The sequence below is a fragment of the Galendromus occidentalis genome, unplaced genomic scaffold (genome assembly GCF_000255335.2).
Source record: "Galendromus occidentalis unplaced genomic scaffold, Mocc_1.1 scf7180000077458, whole genome shotgun sequence".
Classification (NCBI taxonomy): domain Eukaryota; kingdom Metazoa; phylum Arthropoda; class Arachnida; order Mesostigmata; family Phytoseiidae; genus Galendromus; species Galendromus occidentalis.
The window spans coordinates 465,721-488,022 of NW_003805446.1; the positions used below are offsets into that span (position 1 = coordinate 465,721).

Sequence of the window (22,302 nt, forward strand, 5' to 3'; positions counted from 1 at the left end):
CGAGCGGTGCACGTAACGGGGAACGTCGATCAGCGAACACGCTCACGGCTCCCTCGGACCCCGCGGATGTTTGAACAGAGAGCTTCGGCACGCAGTAGAGCTCGAAACACGCTTATTGCCGCATCCGTTGCCAGAGGCTGCAGCACTCCCGCCCGCTTGTGATGATAATATGTATGTCTGCTGCTGCTGCGGCTATGCCGCCGCCGCTGCTGCCAAAAACCCGGAACTACGACGACGGAACGATGACTACGATGATCAGAGGAGGGAGGCTAGAACGGAGGAGGGAAAGGAGGAGTGAAAAACATACGGAGCGAGCTTCGCGTCTTCGCGCAGCAATGCCGGTTGGCGTTAATCTGGGACTCATTCTGTTTTGTTATCGCGCTGTTTCGCGCAAGCTCAACGCTCTCAAGTTATGTACCAAGACACACATATTCGGCCTATATGTGAACTTTTTTCGCGAGAGAGAGGGGTCGTGAAAAACGGGCATTCGTGCTGATGATCTTTGTCGTTTAGTCTCGCACGATCGGGGGCGGTCCCTGACAGTCCCTTCCAGGCTCAACAACCAGGTCCTGTCAACGTAGCACAGACCGGAGGCTGACCTCGAAACACCGGGCTTCCCATTCCCACGTCGATCGATCGCGGGCGGGCGGGTCGGGCTTGATAGCGTGCGTCAGGATGGGCTGCTGGGAGCCCTGTTGTATGCCCAAGGATCACGCTTGCGTACTTGGGGGGAGCTGCGCACGGGTACCCCTGGCGGCCCCTTGGCATGTTGGTAACTCCCTCATAAGAGCTGCTGTTCTGCGCGTTCCTCCGCTGTCATCGTTCTGAGTCTTCGTCTCTGCGTCTGCTGTTACTTGGGAGCTGTCCCCGCTAGCTCCCATGTTCAGAGGAATCTCTGACGAGCTCGATGTGATCATCAAACCGGTCTCGATCAGGCACCTCAGGAGAGCCGGCGGACCGGCAGTTCCTGACTGCGGTTTCTCAGATACGTTCCGTGTCAAGCCGGGACCGGAAAATGTCGCGCTCAATGTTGTTCAGCAACCGCATAATTCTGCGAAGCCGATTCTCGAGAATGCCGGCCCCGTAGGGAAACCTCGCTTGACGGTCTGCTTCCGTTCCGCGGAGGGCTTCCAGACCGATAGCCGCGAAATGCGCCACCGTGAATTCAAGTCTCAGCTCACCCTGAGAACCATTCAATCAACATTCATTCAATGAAGTCTCTGATTGAGACAGACGGTTTCCGACTCGCTAGTTGATCGAAATCTGGTGTGACGGCCAGGACTATATCCGACAGAAGAAGCAGCCCGCGGATACATGTCTTGACCGACGGCCGGGGACTTTTCCGCGACGGGAGACGCCACAGGTACCTGCCGTTCCATGGAGGGGGACCCACATCCCGGAAGACATTCCGGCATGGAATTCGTGGCGGAAACTGACGGGCGCTCGTTGCTTACTGCTAACGTGCACGACGTCACTTACTCTGCTACGATTCTCAAGAGAGCGAGGGAGAGCTTCATTGTTGTAATAATAGCCACAGTCTCTATTTGATCGATCAAGATGGGCTTAGGGTCAAGATGGTTGTCAATTCAGATATTCGTGATACTTTGCCTCGGCATCGGGGCTCAGAAAGACTGTTCTCCAAGTCCTAGCTCAGTTTACATCAGTCATTCGCCTATGGTTATATGCGAATACTTGTGAGTACCTATGTATCCGCATATACCTATGTACCTCGTAGCCCCTCATCGAGATCAGCTGAAAGATGGAGAGACGAAAGGATGCATGAAATCGGACTTTCGGCGTTGAATATCGGACTTTCGGCGTTGAATATCGGATTTCAGACCGATGGATTTTCTGGAATGCTCCGATCCGATAGATCCCCGAGGCGATCAGGCAGCTAGGACTCGGCTCGGATACGGATGTCCCCGGGTGAGCTCGCGAGAATCATGAGTGCCATGGATAGATAGAACCGTTCACATTTAAGTATGCGTTTGAATCTCAGGGACTAGATCAAGCAGAGATTAGGATGACTGGCTTTTCGGGTGAGAGTTATCGTTGAAGTGTGGTGCGAGGCTCCACCGCTGGACAGATGAGCCCTATCCGTTTTTACCGATCAAAATCCGAAGATTCCGTCTGCAGCAGATACCGGAGGTGCTCATTTTGGAGATCATATATTCATTTCCCCTTCTGACCTCAATATCGATTCCAGTGGGGAGGAAACCGGTACGAAGAAGTCCTAATGACAGCAGTGAACTGCAGCGTCCTACCGGGCGTCGAGTGTTTTGGTGATCGAATCTTCAAGAAGGATGGATTCCCGTGCGTGAGGTATGATGTAGCAGAATCTTTGATCTCGACCGGTCGGTATGAATTCACTTGCGATTTCCTGCCATTTTTCGTTGTTTGCCGCCCTCCCCGCAGGGTCTATCAATAATCTATGATGGTACCCGAGCTCCGAGCGGACGGAGCGCTAAGAGTCTACGCCCTCCGGTAGGTACACCGGACATTATTTCACCTCCACTCTACTGTACTCCATCCTGCTCGGATTCCTGGGAGTAGACAGATTCTGTCTTGGCCACACAGGAACTGCTCTGCTGAAAATGTTTTCCCTCGGAGGTTTCGGAATTTGGTGGGTCACTGACGTAATCCGCTTGGTGAGAGGTGATCTCATGCCTGCAGACGGCAGCAACTGGATGCCATACGTCTAGGACTGCATTCCGACCCCCCGTTCGTCCGATGAATAATTACGGGAAACGAAGGTTGGCCATGTGACTCGATGATCCCCCTATCGCGGGATTCCAAAGAACGAAAATTATCTCCCGACGAGTTTTACCTCTCTCCATGCTCAGGAATTCGCGATGTTCCTGACCTCATGCACGTAAGACTCACAGCCATTATCGGAAGCTAATCCTTTTATTCAAACTTTGATGCATCTCTTTCACTGCATAGGGTTTGTCTTAAATAAAACCTCTTCATCAATCGGCCGAAGTATTCGAAAATAATTGTGGCGCTAAGTTCCCACATCACTCCTCGTGTATCATTTCTGTAAAGAGTACTTGTTCCTCGCTCGCACGCACTCGATCATTGTCCGCATTGAAAAAGGTTTCTCTCGTCCTGCTTGATCATAGCTTCAACGGCGCGTCCGGTGAATTCATATCTACCTAATATCATTCTAAAATACCTTTCCGAATGTGCCCTTCCTCGCCGAGTTTTCATTGCACAAATTATTTAGAGCCTCTGCCACCGTTGGATTAACCGGGTACAATCGGTGTTCCGAGAGGCTTCCTACCGAACGATAGAGGACTTCAAACAGCCACCTCAGCGAGGCTTTCGAGACCCAGAATCGTTGCAACTTTAGGAACTTCGAGCAGTTGGAAGTAGAGCTGCTCCGCTCGGATCAGGTTGTCCTCGAGAGCTATCTTATAGCACATGTCATTGATGTGCTTGAGGATTTCGGTGAGACCGAAGTTGTTCTCGGTGATCCGGATTTTCTCTTCTTCGAGAATGGCGACGCAGAATAACAAGTGGAAATTCTGGCACGGTAATCCGGTCCACAAAACCTGAAAGATAGGAACCACAGTTGTGAGATGCGCATCCACGTGACGATTGTCACTGTCAACTGGGCGACGCTGCCCCGCTTAGAATCGCTCTGCAAGCGATGTCGAAACAACCACTGGGACTTTGCCTTATGTATCAAAGTATAACGAGATAATCGACGAACCTCCCAAAGCCGCTTGGTGTCTTCGAAAGCGAACTCTCTCTTGAACCAGATCAACAACCAGCGGAAACAGAAGTACAAGTTTCCGGAGTCATGATCGTCGAGGTACTGTGTGAACGATGGCATCGCCACCGATAGCAATTGATGCAATTCTACGAGCTGACGCTTAATTCCTGCGGAATATCATCGCCGTTATGATCGGTATCCACTTCAGAATGACCCCTTGAAGGATGCCAGGAGCTCCTGATCCAATCGAGTCAGGATTTCGAAGCTAAAACTTACCAAGTTGTCTTTGGTCTTTCTCTTCATTACGATCGTGATCGACGAAATTACATCTGATTTTCGAGACGAATTTCGCGAAACACCAGAAGGAGTCCGGCTCATTTTGCATAACTGATAGAATTGGTGACAGCAAGTCACTCATGCCTGGAAGGAATTACGATTAGGAACATTTTTCCAGCGCCTGTGTTCAGAGCATCATCGATGGGTCGCTGAACAATCAGAAATCTCTAAACGCGCTTCTCAGTTTTTCGAGCTCTTCGTCGGAACTTTTAAAACTCTTGCCGCGGCCCCGAAATCCCAAAGAGAGGAAGCGGCCTTAAGCACAAAAGGCTCCGCACCGCGTAGTGCACGAATAGATCGTTGATCCGCTCATGAGTCACCGCGAGTCACGTGAGCTAACATCGATGCACTTTGGCGGGGAAATCGCGCTGCCCGGTCAGCCGATGGACGCGATGATCAAGAGCACGCGCATACACCGTCACGGCTCTGGCGCCGAGACAAGCGGGAGGAATCACATGAGAGGAGCAAGGCATTCCATCGGGAGCTCGGGGAATTCCCTGCACCCGCGTTGGAATGCTAGTCCCGCCGGACTACCTGGGCTCAATTTGGGCTTATAACGGGGCCAGCACCGACTTCTTGAAGAGTGCTATTGAAATTTATGCAGTCCACCGACCGAGACTCACCTTGCACATAGCCGAGATCAAAGTCGTACATTATGTACGTCATCAGAACGTCATTGAGCATGGAGAGATGCTCGTTCCCATCGCCGGCGAAAATGTCCAGACTGCGATCCGTCCGATTGACATCTTTTTCGACGAGGCTCTTTCTCGCGAGATACGCAGTGAAGCGTCGTTCCTGGTCTGTTGAGAACGATTTCCACTGGAGCTTCATCCGGTAATAATCCGCTGTCAAGCGGCTGTGGTCCTGCTCGCGCTCCTTCGCCGTCTTGCTGTAATCGTAGACCCCCAAGAGGAATTTCCATGCTTCAGGCCTGATTTCCGGCGCACAACCGCCGCGGAATATCCGAGCTCTGAGATTGTGCGGATCCGTTATCCGGCCCTCGACATCGAAGTATGAGAGCCATTCGTCGAGGCCCAGTGGCAGCGATCGTGTCACGGGCATACGCTGGGGTAATTCAGCCGCCTGTTCCACGAAATCGAAGCCGGGCTCTTGGTCGACATTGATCGTGAACACGTCTTCGAACTCTCCGAAACTAGCCGGATTCAAGTCGAGCATTCCGTCGGAAATCTGCCGGCTCCGCTGAGGGTGGTTCTGGGTGAACAAGTTGGTGAATCTCGCGAGCCCATCTGCGAAAGTCGGCAGAGGTTCCCGGACCAGGCGACTCACTAACGTCTGGTCTTCGTTTTGGAAAAGCTCGAGGGAAGTGAAAGACTTCTGCAGGGCTTCGGGGTCGTCGTGGACGACGAGATGGAGCTTCTTGTCTTTCGGGGAGACCCTGGTGCGAACTTTGCTCTCGACCAACTGAAGGAACGACGTCTGTTTTCCGAAGTCGAACATCAGCGTAGGATGCCGCGTGCCATCGCAGAGCATGAACGTGATTTCGTAATGGTCTTTCCGGCTGGCGCAATGGTACGATTTGAGTTCGTTCAATTCGAACCAGAATGTATGCGCTCTCCGCGGTTGGATCTGCACGGCGTCACCGCTTGACATTTCTCCATTGAACGAGGCGGGTGTCTCTTCCTGGGGTCGCCAACAAACCACATAGCCGATGGGTGTGAGTCTTAGCTGGAGAACTCCACTACACACTGTGCTTCGATGCGGACCGTCTCTCATTGTTCTCACATTTCGCTGATCGAAAATCAACTCCCCGTCAGGGATGTCGATCGACCCGGCCGTGGCCATCTCAGCCAGGTGGTGAAACTGAGCGGAGGTCGATTCCTGTACGATCCCTGTCGGCGGGAACCGAGGTAGAGTGTTACTTGAGCTTGACACTACTCGTCTGTTCGAAAGAGCGATTGCCGCGACGAGGACGCACGTATTCAGCACGCTAACTGCGTATGTCTCTCCGCAGTAGCGTAACAAAGCCTTACGTCATCCGGTTGTGTTTACCAACTTTGCCGATGATGATGATGCAATGGATGCATCACAGGTGTTGGGAAACGGCGCGGGATTTGAAGTTCCCAGCTGATCACGAAAACACCCAGATATGCATTAAATCCTCCACCCGGCGGGAATTATGGGCTCCGGGGGAGACCGGAACGGCATCTCAAGCTTCCGTTGCGGGACACGCGTCGCTTCGGCCGTGCCGCCCTCCCTGATGAGCATTCGATATCGTCAAACAGGAAACCTGTGATGGTGAAAGATTATATCTCGGCGGGAAAGAGTTCGGTCCAGATTCAATAACGCGGTATTCCCGGTGGTATGTTCGTCCCTACGCGCGAGGCCGCTAAATGAAAACGACAATCAGCTCATGTTCTAAGCCTAAGGAAGCCTTCCTCCCTTCGATTTTATTTACTCGGATTTCGAGCTCTTCTTCGAAAAATTAGTCCTATGCTTTTCTACACCATATGTACAGACATTTTTTCTTTCCTTTACCTATATCGAGCAACGGCTCCGTCCGAGTAGCTTGTGCAGGGTAAGCCGAAAACCACGGGAGCAGCCCCGGTCAGAGCTCTGAGTTTACATTCCTCTCGTGTCTTGTTCACGGCAGCTCCAAGCCTGGTCTCGAGACGGACTGCGCTCTTTGGGAACAGCGGGAGCAACCATTTGCGCAGCATCGAGTACGTGAAGCCGTCAATATCACGATCCGTCACATCCCACAAGTTGCCGAGAACTGCTGGCGCTCCCCCTGAAAATACAGTAGCAGTTCCCCGGAGTCAGTACCGAGAGCCTCAAGCAGTCACTCGTTGCAAGACAAGAAGACCTATGCCTTCTGAGGATATAGTTCCGAATGCGCGTAGAACTCACCGATGATTAGGCGGAGGGCGTAGCCTTCGACATCCGTCTTGGTTCCGAAACGACGCAGTCTCGCCGATGAACATCCGAATAGGAGAGACACCGCGCGAACGTTGATTGACTCCACACAGTCTCGCATGACCTGACGGCCGGTCCCGTGACCGCAGTATAAGTACAAAGATTTCGATTGCAGGTTCTGAGGAGGAATTATTACGTCATAAGTCATCATTATTGAAAATTTAAATCAAATAGTTCAAGTTGTGATCCACGGAAGCGGCTCGAAAAATTGATAAAAACAAGCGTTATTGATCCCACCTTTCGGAAGTCTTCCCTGCTCAGGGGCTGGCCGCATGTACCGTCCCAGTGATGAATTACGTCAACCATCTCGTGGAGGAAACGTTCCTGGGTCTTTTCGAGGTTGTCCTCTGGGTTCACGCAATAGAATCCGTTCTTTGGATTCTCGAGACTGAAGGGCGGATTTCCCCTATTTGCCCTCCGCCTGATCAGGAACGCGTGTGCCATGGTGAGAGCGATGCAAGGCATTCTCGTCACTTCAATATCGTGAAACATGGGACAGCTATCGAAGGGTAAGTTGATCAGGTGTTTATCGAACACCAGAATCACCGGGGAGCGTACGGGATCCGTCTGAACTTCCCCACGTTTGGCGGATGCGTATGCGAACGTTTCGTAGGCTAAGCCGCGGATTTTCTCCCTCTTCTCTGATTTTTCTGCTCCCAGTACTTTGATCAACATCGTCGCGAACTGCATTCCGTTTAGAGCGTTCAGTCCACAGAGGCCGATATCGAGCATTCTCTTGTCGACATTAAGATCCTCGTCTTCGGCCTTTCGGAGGATTTTCTCGCGGACTAGATCGACGATTTCTTTCTCCCAATCTTGCGCCGCGCTCAGGAACATGCCCTTCCAGCAGCCCATCCAGGAGTTCTCCAGCGATCCGCGGAATTCCGACAAGAGACTATCGGTCTCGTATCGCTGACGCCAGAAGTCATTGGTCTTCGCCTTCAGTGTCCATTTGGAAAAGTGTTGGATTCGGTCGTAGTGCTTGAAAAGTGAACCCTGGAACTGGACGTCGTGACTCGCGCTCAGATAAACAACCTCGGGTCTATGGCCGTACTCGTAACGGGTGACCAAGATTCCAGGCGTGGTTCCGCCTTCCATGACGGTCGCTAGCTGCACCAGAAGCCAGTCGGGTCGACAGTGTTCCCAGATTCGATCGTACCAGTTCGGCTCGAAATCAATGGCAGGTTTGATGAGGTTGAAGTAGGCCGAGTCCACCAATTCACCCCGGTAGTGATCCTTCATTCTCTGACCGCGATTCAGAGCAGCGAACCGTGGACCCAGCCCCATCGATTGTTCGATGTAGAAGAGGAACTCGTCTTTCTTTCCCCTGTAGGCACAGAGGAAAGCCAGGTTTTGGAAGAGGTCAGCTACCAAGGAATGTTTCGATAAGCGCTCGCATTCTCGACCTGCTCTCAGCAGGGCATCGAATTCGCTGTCCGCGTTACACACGTCCAACGGTTTCGGTTTTTTCAAACGATCTCTGAAGTTCATCTTGGAGAACGCGTCAACGAACGACATCTCCCCATCGTCTTCGAATAAATCCTCGGTCGACTCTATGTCCGTCGGAGCGCACCCGAGCCGAGGAACTGGCGGATGTTTTTTCCTGCGGGTAACTCGTTCGAATGGGTCCTCTAACGGTTTGAAGCTGGGCTTATCCACAGTTTGCGGCTCCTGAACGACTTTCCGTTTCCTCGGGGCGGGCTCCGCTGCGGAGGCAACTTTTTTCGCCGTCTTCCCATCTCCGCGATTTTTCTTCGTTTCCTTCTTCTTGGGCGGCTCCTCGTCAGCAGAAGCTTCCGGGTCGGAATCTTCGCTGCGAATGCGCAACCTCCGAGGTTCAGGCGCTCGTTTCAGAGACTCCTCGTGGAGCCTGCGTTTGGGTGCCGGGGTTTTCAACGAAGCGTCGAAAGCGATCGGTTCCACGACTTCTACCGGCGAGTTGGTGTACAGCCCGAGCCTACTCAACGCGATCCGCCAGTCGATCTGATAAGTATATTCAAAGGTCCTCAACTTCAACTCCAGTGCGTTTTCGGTATTCAAACGGAGCTCACGGATGTTGTCGAGAGCCATCAAGGACTTGTGGAAATCTCCTCCGCTCGCGTGACCCTGAGCCAATGAAAACGCGTGCGCGATCCGAATGTTCTCCACCACGCTCTCGCAATGGGTTTCTGGCACGACATCGACGCCACAGAACCGCAGGACGTGTTTGAGACCGCTCCCCAGACGTTCGTAAATGGAGTTCTCCATCGGCTTGAAGTCATCCTTCGTCTCGCAAGCCGCCGTTGCGTCGATCTGCTTCAGCGTTAGATCGATCCCGATGCTACTGCACACCGGACACGCGCATTCGCTCTTATGTCCGCGTCTCTTATAGAATTTCAAGAATTCTTTAGCCGGTACCCGATTATTGGCCGTATCTATATTATATCGCTTCATTTTCAGATGCAAGGCAGCTCGCCAAGGTATACGGTCGATCGTATGCAGCTCGTACGCTTCGTCTTGATCGGTCTGTTCCGTCACGGGCCTCTCTGGGAGCGCGATTCGTTTCGGATCGACGAGATCGCTCACTATGGACATCTTCGAATCGATCGGTATTTCGAAGGCCAAGGCACAACGCGTCATCTGTTCCAGGTATTGAAGAACAAAATAAAAACTGAACACCTCTTGACTCTCGTAGTAGTGATCGACGCTGCCGTTTATCACATCCCTCAGGAGACCGAGACGTAGGTAGAGATCCGATCGGCAAATATTCGCAAGGAGCATAAGACGCGAAACTTCGAAACGCTCCCAAGTAGTCATTGCCGATTTCCTCATCTTCAAGTGATTCACCAGGGTCAACATGTTTTTCGAGCAGCTGTCCAACAAGTCCGTCGCCACGGATCGACCGGCTTCGTGCAGATTCCACTGCTGCATTGCTTTGCCGTCGTAGTATCGAGCGAGAGCGAAAACAGCTATTTTCTCGATCGTTGGAGACCGCACCATCGTCTTCAGGCTGGACAAGTTCTCCGGGGGATTCGGACCGTTGTCCTCGATGAGTGCACACAGCCTAAGTCGCTCCAGTTTGCTTTCGAAGCAGTAGAAGTCTTCGCAGTAGAACTCCAGTTCCTTAATCAGGTCCGCGGCCTTATCACAGATAACGCGAGCGTTTTCCGTGCATCCGATAAGAAGCAAGGCTTCGGCCGCCCGAAGCTGGGTGTCTATGATGAAAGTCTTCGGTGCACGACTCTTCGTTAAGATCAACATCATGGCAGCGATCATTCTTAGCTGGTTCGCGTAGTCGCCGTTGATGGCGAAGAAGCCCGCCGCGGTTCGCAAGTCGTCAATCACGAACGTGGACAGTAGAATCCTGCAACGAGGGAATCGTCACATTTTTCAGCTCTCGTTCGTGAACGTTCGGCGATTTATTCTGTCCCCCACACTGACAGCATTTCACCCCGATCCTCCCCGATAACTGTTCTATTTCGCTTTTCGTCACTTTTTCGCTCACCAATACTCAATGTGCGTAAGGTGCTTATGATTGTTGAAGGTCCACCGTAGGTCCCTGAATAAGTCTTGGTAGTTGCCGAAACAAAGATTCGAGTAGGCCAACGCCCTATCCGTCGACAGTTCCTGTCTCTCGGATTCCTCCCATTTCTCATGGGCCGTCTTCTGACACTGCGGGGAGAGAAATCGGTCGGAACTTAAACGACTCTTCACGGCGCTTAATCGGTACGATGATCCCCGGACAGAATGCAAAAGAGAGGGACGATTATGCTACACCGAATTCGTACCTCGAACATGAGCTTCTGGGACTCTTTGATCTCTGTTGCCACAAGTTTGCTCAACTGCATGTGTTTGACACCGAATCGGATCATTGTTCTCGCTGATCGGATCAAAACATGCTCATCGGGATTCGTTGACACGTCGTCCAAGCCCTCCCCATGATGAGCTTTCGATCTGGAAGCTCGGATCGTTTAGAGAAGAATTCCCACAACGGGGGTGGACCTGCGCGCGCTCGACGAACATAATGAGATTTCGACTCCAGAATGTACGCGGAAAAATTCTGACTCACCTGAGCTCCAGAACGCTCGCTATCACACGAATGTTCTCGTCGTCTGTGAATTCCTTCAGCCTACTTTGAACGTATGCCGAAGCCGCTTTGTCCTTGTCTAACCTCAAAAGTGCGTATAGTTCCAACGAGAGCCACTTACTCAGGAGTGGATCGTTTTTATCCAGGTAGTCGCAGAAGAAGACATCTGGGAGGGACGAAGCGATCGAGTCGTTGATCGAGCGCTGGTTCGGCGACTAAAGGAACGTGGGAACGCAGCGACGTGGGAACTCACCGTACTGCTGGATATGCGCGATGCATGTTAGGAGCAAGGATGGATCGATATTCTCCGGACTGAGACGTTTCAGGAGCGCCGCGGCACTATCCGGTGAGAATCGATAAGATTGTCGATTCGAGTCCTGCTCGATATACAGCGCCGACTCGAACAGGGCGAGGGTCGTGCGATAGAGTTGCATGACGTCTTTCGAGGAAGGCATGAGATCCATGTAGAGGAATGTGATCTTCATGAACATATCCTCCACGATCCGGGCCTTGGAGACATCTTTGAACTCCTGAAGGAATTTTCGGGAAGGTCATCACGCATCGAGAGGAGAGCTCGCGTCAATAACAAAATGACAGCTCTGTTATCAGCATAGTCTGATGTTCATCGTACCCTTATCATGTGGGGAAGTACTTGACCGACTTTCGCGAAGGTATCCGTCTTCCAAAGTTCGTGATCCTCGTTGTCAAGTGGTAGAAATTCCTGCACGCTGCAGAAGAGGTCTAAAAAGTCGTCCAATTCCTTGGACGACAACTCTTTTCTAAGGTAGATCACATGTCGCAGGAGTAGGAGAGTGTTTAGAAAACATTTGCTGTTCGCCTCAACGCTACATCTGAGCATGCCGATCGTTAGCGTGGCGATATTGAGCAGATTCTTCGAATCGTCCTTGCAGACGATCACTAGATGCCCGCTGAGGGTGGCCAATAGGACGAGGTACTCGTCGGCGACACCGTCGACTTTGGCTCTTTTGAAACCTTCTTCCACGCGTCGCTTTGACAAAAGCCGTACGGCAGCTTTGAGCGGAGATTGCATCTGTGAACAAGAGAACCTGAATGACTGCTCCGACGGGCCCCGGATAAATCCCTCCGAAACAAAGATCATTTTGGAACTGACCTCTAGATGGGCGAGAGCGCCGAATACATCTCCTCGTCCCGTCGAGACAAGTCGTATGATTGCATTGACGATTCTGCAAGCGAGTTTGTTGTCGGCCGTTCTAACGGCGGCTGACCATCGTTTTAAAACGGAAGGGCTGATCTGCTTCCAGCCGCGAGTGTAGGAATCCAACGCCGGAGTGTTCAATTCGCTTTTGAATTGCTCCCCCTGAGCGCTGAACCAAATGCACCAAAGACCGCATTCTTGAACAATCGGGTCCGAGAAGTTGAGGCCGCTTGTTTGAGGAACGCTCCGTATCAATGCCGTCATGTACTTCTGGGTCCTACTCTCAGGCGTCGATCGGATCTTATTCATCAAGCGGCACAGCGCGACAACATCTTCCGGGGATTGAGGCTTCCCTATCAAGAAGTAAATAAGGTGACCTAGACGAACGAGAATTTGCTCCCAGATGTCTTCCTCATCCTCCGTTCTCGAACGTCGAGATATGCTCTCGGAAATCGTCAGTACGCATTTCATCAGGCATGACGGACGCAAATCAAACTTCGGGATCTTGCTGAAAAAGAATTCCGAAAGGGATCTCACTTAGAACAAGGGGGGCCTGATCCACATTGCATCTGTATCGATACCTGTCAGTTTTCCCTTTCAATCTACCGCTCATTTTGCATATGCGAGGGATGAACAGACAGTGTTAGAGGGACGATACGTCTGACTTCAAGAAGATTCGGCCGATTGGAAAATTAAAATGCGCTCATGGAACCTATTCGAGGCGCTGCATTATTGTCCGCAGAAAGCGTCTCCTCGGAAATGCCTCACCTTCTCAAATGATCCAGAACAAATCTGAGGTCCTCTAGATTCCTCGCAAGAAACTCTTCCAGCGCTTTGGGCACATTTCCCTCGTCACGAGCGAGGGCCTCGTCGAGCCTCTCCGCGAGATCTGACATCTAGAGATGAATAGAATTTCCCGTGAGCGACTTGTCAATTCCTTCCTGTATCTATGACAGATTCGAGAACGTCCTGATCGGTCCCCCGATCTTCGCGCTTCTGACGGAGGATGCAGCAGCGTTCACTCATCTCTCTGCATGTCCGGGAGAATCGGCAATCCAGGCACCCCGAACGACCGGTATTGTCCCGGACGACCGAACCCCGAGCACCGAGAGGATCTTCGATTTCGCGATTCGGAACGTGAACGTTCCGCTCATATGGAGGCTGATGTGTGGCAGACGTTGCATTAAACGGCCTCGCGAGCTCTCCGGCAACATCTTCCGTCGAGTTACCTTGGAAGGACTTCAGTCCTGGAGCATTCGTCACGAACAGCTGACGCTTCCGGCGCAAACACTCATCACATTCTGCTCCGGGACGACGACTTCGTTCGCCGGGAATCTCTCTTCTCGGGAAGTGTCGGGCTCAAGATTCGAACGATATTCTGCGCGCGCAGATTCAAAACAAACATCAGTCAGCAGCCGCCTAGCCGCCGCCGATGGAACCGCGCTCGCTCGGGGAGGGGAGAGGGTTTCGGCGTCGGCCCCGCGGACCCGATCTTCATAGAGAAAATACCTCTGATGTTTCGACATCTCGAGAGGTTCCCGAGAACGGCACTTCATCGATTCTGGGAGCGGTACCTCGAACGCAACGGAAATCGATATTCTCATTGCGGAGCGATTGAGCTCAACGCGCGGCGCAACTAGTGCTTCCGCGGATGGAAAAAAGTTCTTTGATTCGATGAACGTCGGATCCTTTTAGATAATTCGCACACATTTTATTGACATCCCGTGAACACTGACATGGAGCGCGTTCAGTATCATCGCGATCTTTGTATTATGCGGACGACTCCGTGCGTCGCATCGAGTCTTACTAGGTCTCCCGTGCCGAATATCTCGGTGACGTTCTCGATACCGACAACGCAAGGAATTCCGTACTCTCTGGCCACAACAGCTCCTGCGAATAGCAATGAATCGTTACCAGGTTGCCAGGAGGAGTTGTATAATTGCCTGATACATTATAACCTCATAAGACCGAACACGCCGGTGCCAACAAAGACGGTCCCCCGAGGGAAATCGTACGTGATTACGCGAAATTTCGACGTAAGGAGGTTATGCTGAAATCACGCGCATCGTTCTGTGTGGGAAATCAACCACGACTCAGCTGACCACCTATCGACTGAGGAGATATTTGGACCTTGATTTTTGAATAATCCGTGCATACGCACCGTGTGAAATCAGACCCCCGGCTTCGGTCACTACGCCAGCCAGCAGAGGGAAATACGGGGTCCATCCCAAGTCGGTGGCCGTAGTGATGAGGATCTCGTCTTTTTCTATGCGATGGGCCTCCCTTCCGAAATTTTTTATGACGCGGGCGCGTCCGTCGACAACTCCTTGGCATATGGGTGTTCCGGTGACCTCCATAACAGCTCTCCTGAGCTCTTTCGGTTCACATCTTCTGGGGAAGCCGTAGAGCAGTAGCGGATATTTCTCGTCGTCGAGTCGCGGATGGAGCCGCTGTCGGCGAATCGCCCTGCAAGAACCCGATCGTGGAGAAAGTCCATTCGTGGACTCACCGAATTCATAAGCCAGATACAGGTGAATCTCACACAAAGTGAAGATTCTTCTCACCGGGAGATAAGCTTGTGTTGACAACTTGTTATGAGACGATGTAGCTCGTCCACACTCAGGTAGAACACCAGATCTTTGTGCGGCAGGCGACCCTCGGAGACCATCAGTTCCGCCAAGGTGTGGAAAGCTAAGCGAAGCTGGTGTATTATCCTGACAATGCCGGACTTGGCGATCTCCCGGTGAGCGATCGCTTTCCGAGCCCTCGGGACGAAGACGTGCAAAAGGAATCTCTGTAGGTAGGACAGTCGCAGGTTCCCGAGATTCCCGATCGATTTTCCCTGAGGAGCGGAAGTCCTTGCCTCCCGCGTCGTCCGCGCGATGGCTTGCAGGGCTTTGACCAATGAAGTTGGCCGCATAGCCCATGTTTCACTCTGTACGTCGAACTCCTTCACGCATCGATGTCCGTGTCTCTCCAAGAACTCCGAAAACCTGATGGCAAACTTGGCATTAACGGTCGACTCCAGGACGACATGGATGGAGCGGTGGAAGATCCATCACAGTGAGGGCTACGCACATGACGCCGACTTCGGATTCGGATGAGTTGATCCATTCGAGTGCTTTATCTGGGCTCATGCTAAGGAACTCGTCTTTGTCGATGCGCTCGCGCAGGAGAGATCCTAACTTGTCGAGACTGAGTACGACATCGACGCTCTCTATCAGGTCGCTCGCTTTCAGGAGATTCGCTGCGGCGACCAGGATCTCTGTCGTCATTTCTGGAATGTCGTCATTCCAATAATGTGATGTAATTTCTGCTTGCGCTCACGGAAACCGCTCTGAGGGGAAAAGTGGGAACGGGCGTACGCGATATGCAAAGTTTCCCTCACCGCCGGCCGTTGACTTCGCGAGGAGCGACATCACCATGCCATCGAAGAAGGAGGTTTCGAGGAAAGCGTGGCAGCAAGCGAGAGCGGCCTATAGCAGCAATAGATTCGTGATCTACTGCCCAAATATCATCAACGTATTCCTCCAATCCGGGCAAGAGCAGTTATGCCAGTTAAAAACAAAAACAAGTGCGGCGGAAATTCATAGTGGACATCCTAGGATCCAGTCTTTACCTCTTTGACGTCGTTGAATGCCACGACGATCGCGTTGAGCTGTTCCAGGCTGGAGAAAGGCTTGAGGGGAACTTTAAACGACTTGCTCCCCTCAGAGATCTTCACAAGGTTCCGATTGAGAAAGAACATCTGAAAGATCTCAGGATGATGGGAGCGTGTTCCATCTCGTGCGAGCACCTGATGGGATTTCGTACGCGGAAACCCACCTTGGGTAGCGAGAGAAGACTCATCGCAGCAGCGAATCTGCCAGCAGGTAGGGGAGCTCGCCTCACACCCTCTGCGAGAGCTTTTTCCTTTGAGATATCTCTTCCGTGTGTCGCGAACATCCTCCATTTCTCACCTCCGTCTCCCAGCAAACTCTGTAATTTTTTTGCACATCATTCTGCTCTGTAAGTTTTTCGCGAGAAAGTTCATGTCTCAGAGCTGTTCCGAATTCCTGTGCGCGTCCGCTAATGGTTTGCTATTACGAACTGGTTGTAATTTTTCGGAAGACTTCGGGAGGAGGGCTGAAGGTCACCACAATTTGTCTCGACTCCTTTGGAATGTCCCGCCCTGACGTCTCTAGCTCGTTTAGCATGTGGGCTTTCAGGATAATTAAGATATTCCTCTGGAGGCTCCGAATACTTAATGAACGGGAAATCGTTCCGGAGAGAGGCTTCAGGGAGAGTGCAGTGAAAATGTAATCGGAGAAGCGCATTCCTCGGGAGATTCACTCTCATTGGATTTTGTCTTCAGCGGGAGAAACGACCTGCTTCATGATCTCCCCGACATCAACTCACATCACTAGCGTCCAGGAAAATTTGTTTTCGCAAGGTGTTAATGGAGGCGGTGACGTAGAGTGAGCTCTCTACGACGTCTAGTTCTCTCCATTGGAGCTGGAACTCTCGACATAGTACGTCAAATGTCGCAGTCAGGGTACTAATCCCGAGGGGCGACAGCGCTCCCGGGAATATCTCTCTGGAAGAAACGAGAAGAATTTCAATGGCACGACCGGGTGCAGGCGTCTATTCGATAATTACGAGATCTTCGGTTGAGCTCACAAAATGTTAGCCTTCGAGAAAATGTCGCCCTCGGATTTGATGTTTCCATTCATGTCGTTTATAATTTCAAAATCGGTGTCTCTTGCTATTGTTGTGACATGTCGGTTCTGTATGAGGTATATCTGATCGTCCACGATGGCCCACTCGATGTCTCGGGCGGTGGTGAAACAAGATTCGACCTGATGACCGACAGAGGCCAACTTCATTATCACATCGTCCGTTAGACAGGCCTGAAAAGAGGCTCAGCGTCAATGATGAACATAGAGGCCTCGAATATTCTTAATTCACGATTATTTCACTATAATCAGAATTTGAATCCCCCAACCTTCTCCGAATCGTTCTCGCCGACTTCCCACTCAACCGTCCCTCCGTCGGGGTTCTGGGTGATGAAAAACTTTTTCTTGCCGATGCTGCGACTCGCGATCTTCATCTCCTGTCCGGCTGCCCGGATCACCGTGAAATGGTCGGGGTCGACGCGAGCGCCGACGGCTGATTCGCCGAGTCCATAATTAGCACTTATCGTTATGATCCTGTCGGAGAAATCCAACTCATTGAGAATCATTCTCCCCTTCCATTCGGCCGCGCCGGCACGATCCAGTGTCTACGGCTACGGAATCCCTATACATGAACTTTCTCGGAAGAATGCTGCTCCGGTTGGAAACAATCATGATCTCGAACCTCGAAACTTTCCCAGGAAGTCGCACTCACCTGGGATCAGCAGTCACCGGGTCACAGGTGAACATCACGCCAGAAACCTGGGACGGCACCATCTCTTGTACCACGACAGCCATCCGAGAAGCGATCGGCTTACCGAATTGCCTCTTGTAATTGACGGCGCTGAAGCTGAACTGGGAAGCCCAGCACTTGGCAACCTTCTCCAGGACCTGATCGAAGTCCGCTGCGGGCACTCCCAAGAACGTTTCCATCTGCCCAGCTGCGGACATTCCTTCCGTATCTTCTCCCACGGCAGAGGACCTAATCGCGAGTCTAACACGACTGAGATCGCCGAAGACCGCCAGCTTACTCTCCAAGCTTCTCGCGACTCTCTCTGGAATAGCTATTTTCTCCACGGTCGATCTGCAGCGTTCGCATGCGTTTCGCAGGTGTGCTGCCGTGGGGTCGTCGCGAGCGACTCCTCCGAGCTCATTAATTGCTTGCTGGGCGGCCGAATCATTCAGGAACAGGTCGTTCGCGAGAGTCGTAATCACGAGGGTTTTAGGTACGGCGATTCGCTGAAACTGCCGTGATATTGAAGTCAAGACCGCCAATGAGGCGCCTTTGCCGCCGGTGATATCTGCTCGCTTGCAGCCTTCATCCGAAGTTCCGAGTACCATCGCCGAGATCTCTCTGTCCCTCCGTAACGAATGGTGCTTGTACTCGCGAGGCAAAGGCAGCACCGGTCGGTTGTACCTAGAACATTTGATGATTCGTAATTTCATCGATCGAAGTGGAGGAGGGACGAGTTCCCTGATGGAAATCGTCGGTCTCGCGAAAAGTCAGATGGGGAGCAGTCGTGACGGGTCATGCATACCTCTCGACCTCCATTGTGAGAATGACTCCTTTACGTCCGCGCATTGTCGCGCTTTCCTGATAAGCGACGAATTTATCATTGACCTTAGGATGTCGAGTTTTGAGAGCTTGACGCGCGAGAGTTTGCTCGCCGACAGACATCGCGAAGACTTCCTTTTCTGCAAGACGCGCGAACTGAGACTTCAAAAACTACCATCCGGAATAGGTGACGGCGGCGAGTTCCGCGTTCGCAAAATAATAAAACCGCGAAATTTCCAACACGCATAGCGGTCACTCTGCTGACCTGTCGTGGCTACGAATGCCTCAGGGATCATGTCCGCCGACGTTATGGCGAGAGTCTTCGTGCGCGGCTCGTAGGCCGAGCCGAAGTACAACGTCTGATCCTCAACTTTGCGAATTATCAGGTGAAGGCGGTGACCGTCGCGGAAATGACCGAACTTGTGGACCTCAGTGCGCGGTTCGAGTATACCGGCGAAATGGAGTCGGGAACCCCACAGGTGGACTTCCTGGGGCTCTGATTTGTCTACGGATACCTCAAGGTCGAATCGCCTGGAGTTTTCATGAGAAGTAGTTAGACTTCGCCGAGAGAAGGTTCTCCTCGAGGTTTTCTTGCCGTCGGAGATCCCATTGGAGATTCCGTTGGAGATTCCGTAGGAAAGCTTGAACTCTACCCACCCCATCTGCGAGTAGAAGAATTCATCCTTATAGATTGATCGTATTTGGGCTGCCATCGAAAGTGGATGTAGGTGGGACAACGAGTCGGCCATGCTCTTGATGGATATCTGCTGAGGATATTCGAAGGTGTGCGATCCGGCGACCCATCTGCGAAGCAATCTTTGCGTAGTAGGAGCCCTTCATTTGACCGTCATGACTCATGGCGCGCGTTCCATCGGACAGGGTCGAAAATCGAATTCAGATTAGAGAATGGCCGCACACAGTCTTAAGGTTCACTAACATTCCGCTGAATTTCACATGTCTTTCTCGTCCGTTCTGGTCATTCATCAATCCGTTGAAATTAACTCGCCAACGACGCATAGGAGCTAGGCATTCCAGTGTGAGGCCACAACCTTGATAGGCGTGCGAATCGCTCAGATCGAGCTTGATTTCGTTTTGCAGACTCAGCGTGTCGGTGCCGTCGAGTCGCAAAACCATGAAGGCTTGACATAAACCCTCTTGGAGTCTACTTAGTCGGAATATTAAGGTTGACTCGGACTCGATATGCGTGCCGTGAAAAATGTGGAAGTCTTCCTTGCTCTGGAAGTCTCTCAGTATGGGTTAATTGTCGAGCGTAGCTATTCTGATCAATTGGAGATGAGCAGCATTCGAAGAGGTACAGACAAAAAATCCGGAACATGGACATCGGGAAACTTACTTTCAGATGCTCGGCCGACTTCGGTCTCTCTTGGAGCCACTCCCGCTCGGGGTAGATGAGACCCAGAGACTCTGGTGTGTGTCGCTCAGTGACGAGCTCCGGCTCCGGAAAACGCAGAGGCGTCGTCCGGTTCCTATAGGTGAGATACAGCATGCAGATGAGATGCTTGATGAAGTAGGAAACACCTGGGGAATGGGAAGGAGCCTCGCCTTATTCCTGTCCCGAATTTCGGGAAGAAAGTCGCGCCGGTGCCGGCTGAACGCGTTGGGAATCGGCGGAGATCCGGCCGACATCGGAGTAGAGAGTAGACAGATGTTCGAAGATCGATGATCGAAGGCCGGATTTCGCAGCGTGACGACACCGAGCGAACTTACCATTCTGTCCCAGCGTTACGAAAATGCACGAAAGCTCAGCAAACAATACTCGCAGAAGTGCGAGCACCAGAGCTGACTCCATCACGGCAGATGATCTCCTGACCAGCGAGTCGAACGTCGGGAAAAATCTTTCTTCTCTCCTCCTTCCCCAACGAATCGTGAATAGCTTCCACCTGATTCCGGAAACACGCCGAGCGACTTGCAGCTTCGGGGAACGAGGACCAGATAAGCACAGTCACGATCTCCTTCCTTGTTGACATCACGCTCTCCGCTGTGGGAAGGGAGGAGACACGCACCAAGCCGGAAAGATACGACATGGATGGTTATCATCGGTTGCTCGACGTTCACCGCTGCTCTCACAATCCGTCTCGTCTGGTGATTTCTATGATTTCCATTGGTCCTCGCCGCATTCCTCGAGAATATTCACCTCGCCCAGGATCAGATGACGTCCACCAGAAATACATGGAACGCGTCGATCTCGAATCGGAGTTTCTCAGCCTGTCCGCTCGTTCGTTCGTTCGTCCTAACCGACCTGTTTAGCGATTCGATATTTCGCTTGAATCCCGGTTGCCGGCTACTCGATGTGATGAGAATCTCCCCTTGTGAGAGCTTCCCGAGCTTCACCAGTCCAAGCTCTCGGCACGGATCGGATCATAATCTCGCACGGATTGCTCCGTCATGAACTGTCCCACCGGATAACGCCGCCGCACGATCCGATCCTGCGTCGGGCGCTTCTCTGCGCATCCCCATACACATGAGCCGACCTGACCTGGCTGAAACTCCTCAAGATAAGCCCGTCGGATCTGTCGGAGAACTTCTGGGTAAAAAACCCATGATACATATCAGCAGCAGAATACGATCGCTGTATGGTTTATTCGGGCTTAGCGCATATAATCAGCAGCAGTTAAACTCTTTTGAATTGGTCGCGTAAATGGTCCTGTCATCTCACTCAGATCCGAACTCATTGTCAAACATGTATCGATCCGTCCTGGGAGAATGTGACAAGTCGGCATTGAATATGATACACCCAGGAGCGAGTGGGTTTTCCACTGACTGAGTAACTGACGTCGAGCTTCCCGCGGGCGCTTCGATCACACGGGGAACCTTGAGCGGCTTGAGGACCACCGGTAGCAGACAGCCGGTAGCCGACGAGATGTCTGAAGAATCAAGGTCGATTACGACTTGCTAAGTCTGACACCGCGTGCTCACATGCTGGTTGCCGGACACTTCCAGACAGCATCGGGAAAGCCTCGGTGGATCTCGTATCGTGCACACGGAGCGAGAGAGAACAACGTGAGTCTGGCAATCAGCGGCCAGATTCGATCTAGCCCGGGGCTCTAAGTTAATTTTTCGACGGATGAGATCAGAAAGTCAGCGGATTCTTGGAGAAGCCATCGACGAGGACTTGAACTCGGGTCGATCCGAGTCGACGGATGAATTGCAATCCAGCTCACGACTCGGTTCTCACCAAGGAGTCCACGATGAGCCATAAGATCCTTGGTGGTCGACTGACGACCAAAATTTCTCGAATGTGCAGTCTCCGTTGAGGAATGGTATTTCGAAAGTCTCCGTAGAAATATAGAGTCCCGACACGCGAGCCATTCTCGAATAATTGTATGTCGAGGTTTCTCGAGACTACATGATTCGATGATCGAATTGAATCTCGAGACTCTCTGTCCAGCTTCCGAAAATCATTGTGAGTACCAACCACACCATGAGCATCGTATCGATAGACAATAATCGAGACGACGAAAAAAATCCTCAGGAAGGGAACGAGCCTAGGGAAGACCCGTACGGGTTCCATGATCCTTTGAGGAATCGGCGCCAGATAGAGCTCCTCTCGATAATGATCAGCCACATACTGGGCGACTATTCTTCTGAGCAACTCGGTGAGCGCGGATCATCGATTTCTCGAGGCCGCCGACCACAATTATTATGTCCGCTGGCTAGCTCGAGAAGCTCCACGGTAATGGAGCATCCACGGTTTTTCTCGGGGCTCGGGTTCGGTTGAATAATCTGACTCGCCGACGTTACGACCAGGCGCGCCGCCAGGTGGGGAAATACGGGGGCTATAGCCCCCTCCCATATTGCGCGTTCGTGATACTAATGTACAGGAGCGAGTCGCCATGCAGGGTA

The 22,302-nt window shown here is 52.0% G+C and overlaps 4 protein-coding genes across 4 annotated transcripts; 1 reads left to right on the forward strand and 3 right to left on the reverse strand.

The window, feature by feature from the left end:
- Positions 1–1,557: 1,557 nt before the first annotated feature.
- LOC100897982 (TM2 domain-containing protein 2) lies at positions 1,558–2,973 on the forward strand. Its single transcript, XM_003744043.2, has 4 exons — positions 1,558–1,694; positions 1,839–1,926; positions 2,207–2,322; positions 2,489–2,973. Exons 1-4 carry the CDS (start codon positions 1,558–1,560, stop codon positions 2,700–2,702), a joined length of 555 nt encoding a protein of 184 aa, XP_003744091.1. The 3' UTR covers positions 2,703–2,973.
- Positions 2,905–6,032, reverse strand: Tbc1d15-17 (TBC1 domain family member 15/17). The gene is made up of 4 exons (XM_003744019.2): positions 4,678–6,032; positions 3,995–4,138; positions 3,716–3,885; positions 2,905–3,554 (listed from the first exon to the last, which is right to left on the reverse strand). The coding sequence occupies exons 1-4, from the start codon at positions 5,855–5,857 to the stop codon at positions 3,300–3,302; spliced, it is 1,749 nt and encodes a 582-aa protein (XP_003744067.2). The 5' UTR covers positions 5,858–6,032; the 3' UTR covers positions 2,905–3,299.
- A 514-nt stretch (positions 6,033–6,546) lies between these two features.
- Positions 6,547–13,583, reverse strand: Sse (extra spindle pole bodies like 1, separase). The gene is made up of 11 exons (XM_018639794.2): positions 13,461–13,583; positions 13,000–13,127; positions 12,187–12,739; positions 11,686–12,105; positions 11,308–11,584; positions 11,037–11,220; positions 10,756–10,921; positions 10,473–10,639; positions 7,226–10,331; positions 6,923–7,106; positions 6,547–6,803 (listed from the first exon to the last, which is right to left on the reverse strand). Exons 2-11 carry the CDS (start codon positions 13,125–13,127, stop codon positions 6,547–6,549), a joined length of 5,442 nt encoding a protein of 1,813 aa, XP_018495310.1. The 5' UTR covers positions 13,461–13,583.
- A 351-nt stretch (positions 13,584–13,934) lies between these two features.
- On the reverse strand, positions 13,935–18,200 carry LOC100898270 (prodigiosin synthesizing transferase PigC). The gene is made up of 11 exons (XM_029111660.1): positions 17,599–18,200; positions 17,216–17,420; positions 16,891–17,120; positions 16,630–16,807; positions 16,057–16,209; positions 15,851–15,979; positions 15,620–15,707; positions 15,310–15,508; positions 14,796–15,224; positions 14,393–14,697; positions 13,935–14,121 (listed from the first exon to the last, which is right to left on the reverse strand). Exons 1-11 carry the CDS (start codon positions 17,832–17,834, stop codon positions 13,985–13,987), a joined length of 2,289 nt encoding a protein of 762 aa, XP_028967493.1. The 5' UTR covers positions 17,835–18,200; the 3' UTR covers positions 13,935–13,984.
- Positions 18,201–22,302: the final 4,102 nt, after the last annotated feature.

Coding starts and splice junctions, on each gene's coding strand:
- LOC100897982 (XM_003744043.2), top strand. CDS start 1,558: ATGGGCTTAGGGTCAAGATGGTTGTCAATTCAGATATTCGTGATACTT. Junction 1,927..2,206: donor TCGGATACGGATGTCCCCGG/GTGAGCTCGCGA, acceptor TATCGATTCCAG/TGGGGAGGAAACCGGTACGA. Junction 2,323..2,488: donor GATGGATTCCCGTGCGTGAG/GTATGATGTAGC, acceptor GCCCTCCGGTAG/GTACACCGGACATTATTTCA.
- Tbc1d15-17 (XM_003744019.2), bottom strand. CDS start 5,857: ATGGCCACGGCCGGGTCGATCGACATCCCTGACGGGGAGTTGATTTTC. Junction 4,139..4,677: donor TGATCTCGGCTATGTGCAAG/GTGAGTCTCGGT, acceptor AATTCCTTCCAG/GCATGAGTGACTTGCTGTCA. Junction 3,886..3,994: donor GAAAGACCAAAGACAACTTG/GTAAGTTTTAGC, acceptor GATATTCCGCAG/GAATTAAGCGTCAGCTCGTA.
- Sse (XM_018639794.2), bottom strand. CDS start 13,127: ATGTCAGATCTCGCGGAGAGGCTCGACGAGGCCCTCGCTCGTGACGAG. Junction 10,922..11,036: donor GCGAGCGTTCTGGAGCTCAG/GTGAGTCAGAAT, acceptor CCGAGCTTCCAG/ATCGAAAGCTCATCATGGGG. Junction 6,804..6,922: donor CGCCCTCCGCCTAATCATCG/GTGAGTTCTACG, acceptor CTGTATTTTCAG/GGGGAGCGCCAGCAGTTCTC.
- LOC100898270 (XM_029111660.1), bottom strand. CDS start 17,834: ATGTCCGCAGCTGGGCAGATGGAAACGTTCTTGGGAGTGCCCGCAGCG. Junction 15,980..16,056: donor GTCTTCTCTCGCTACCCAAG/GTGGGTTTCCGC, acceptor GAGATCTTTCAG/ATGTTCTTTCTCAATCGGAA. Junction 15,225..15,309: donor GAATCCGAAGTCGGCGTCAT/GTGCGTAGCCCT, acceptor GTTTGCCATCAG/GTTTTCGGAGTTCTTGGAGA.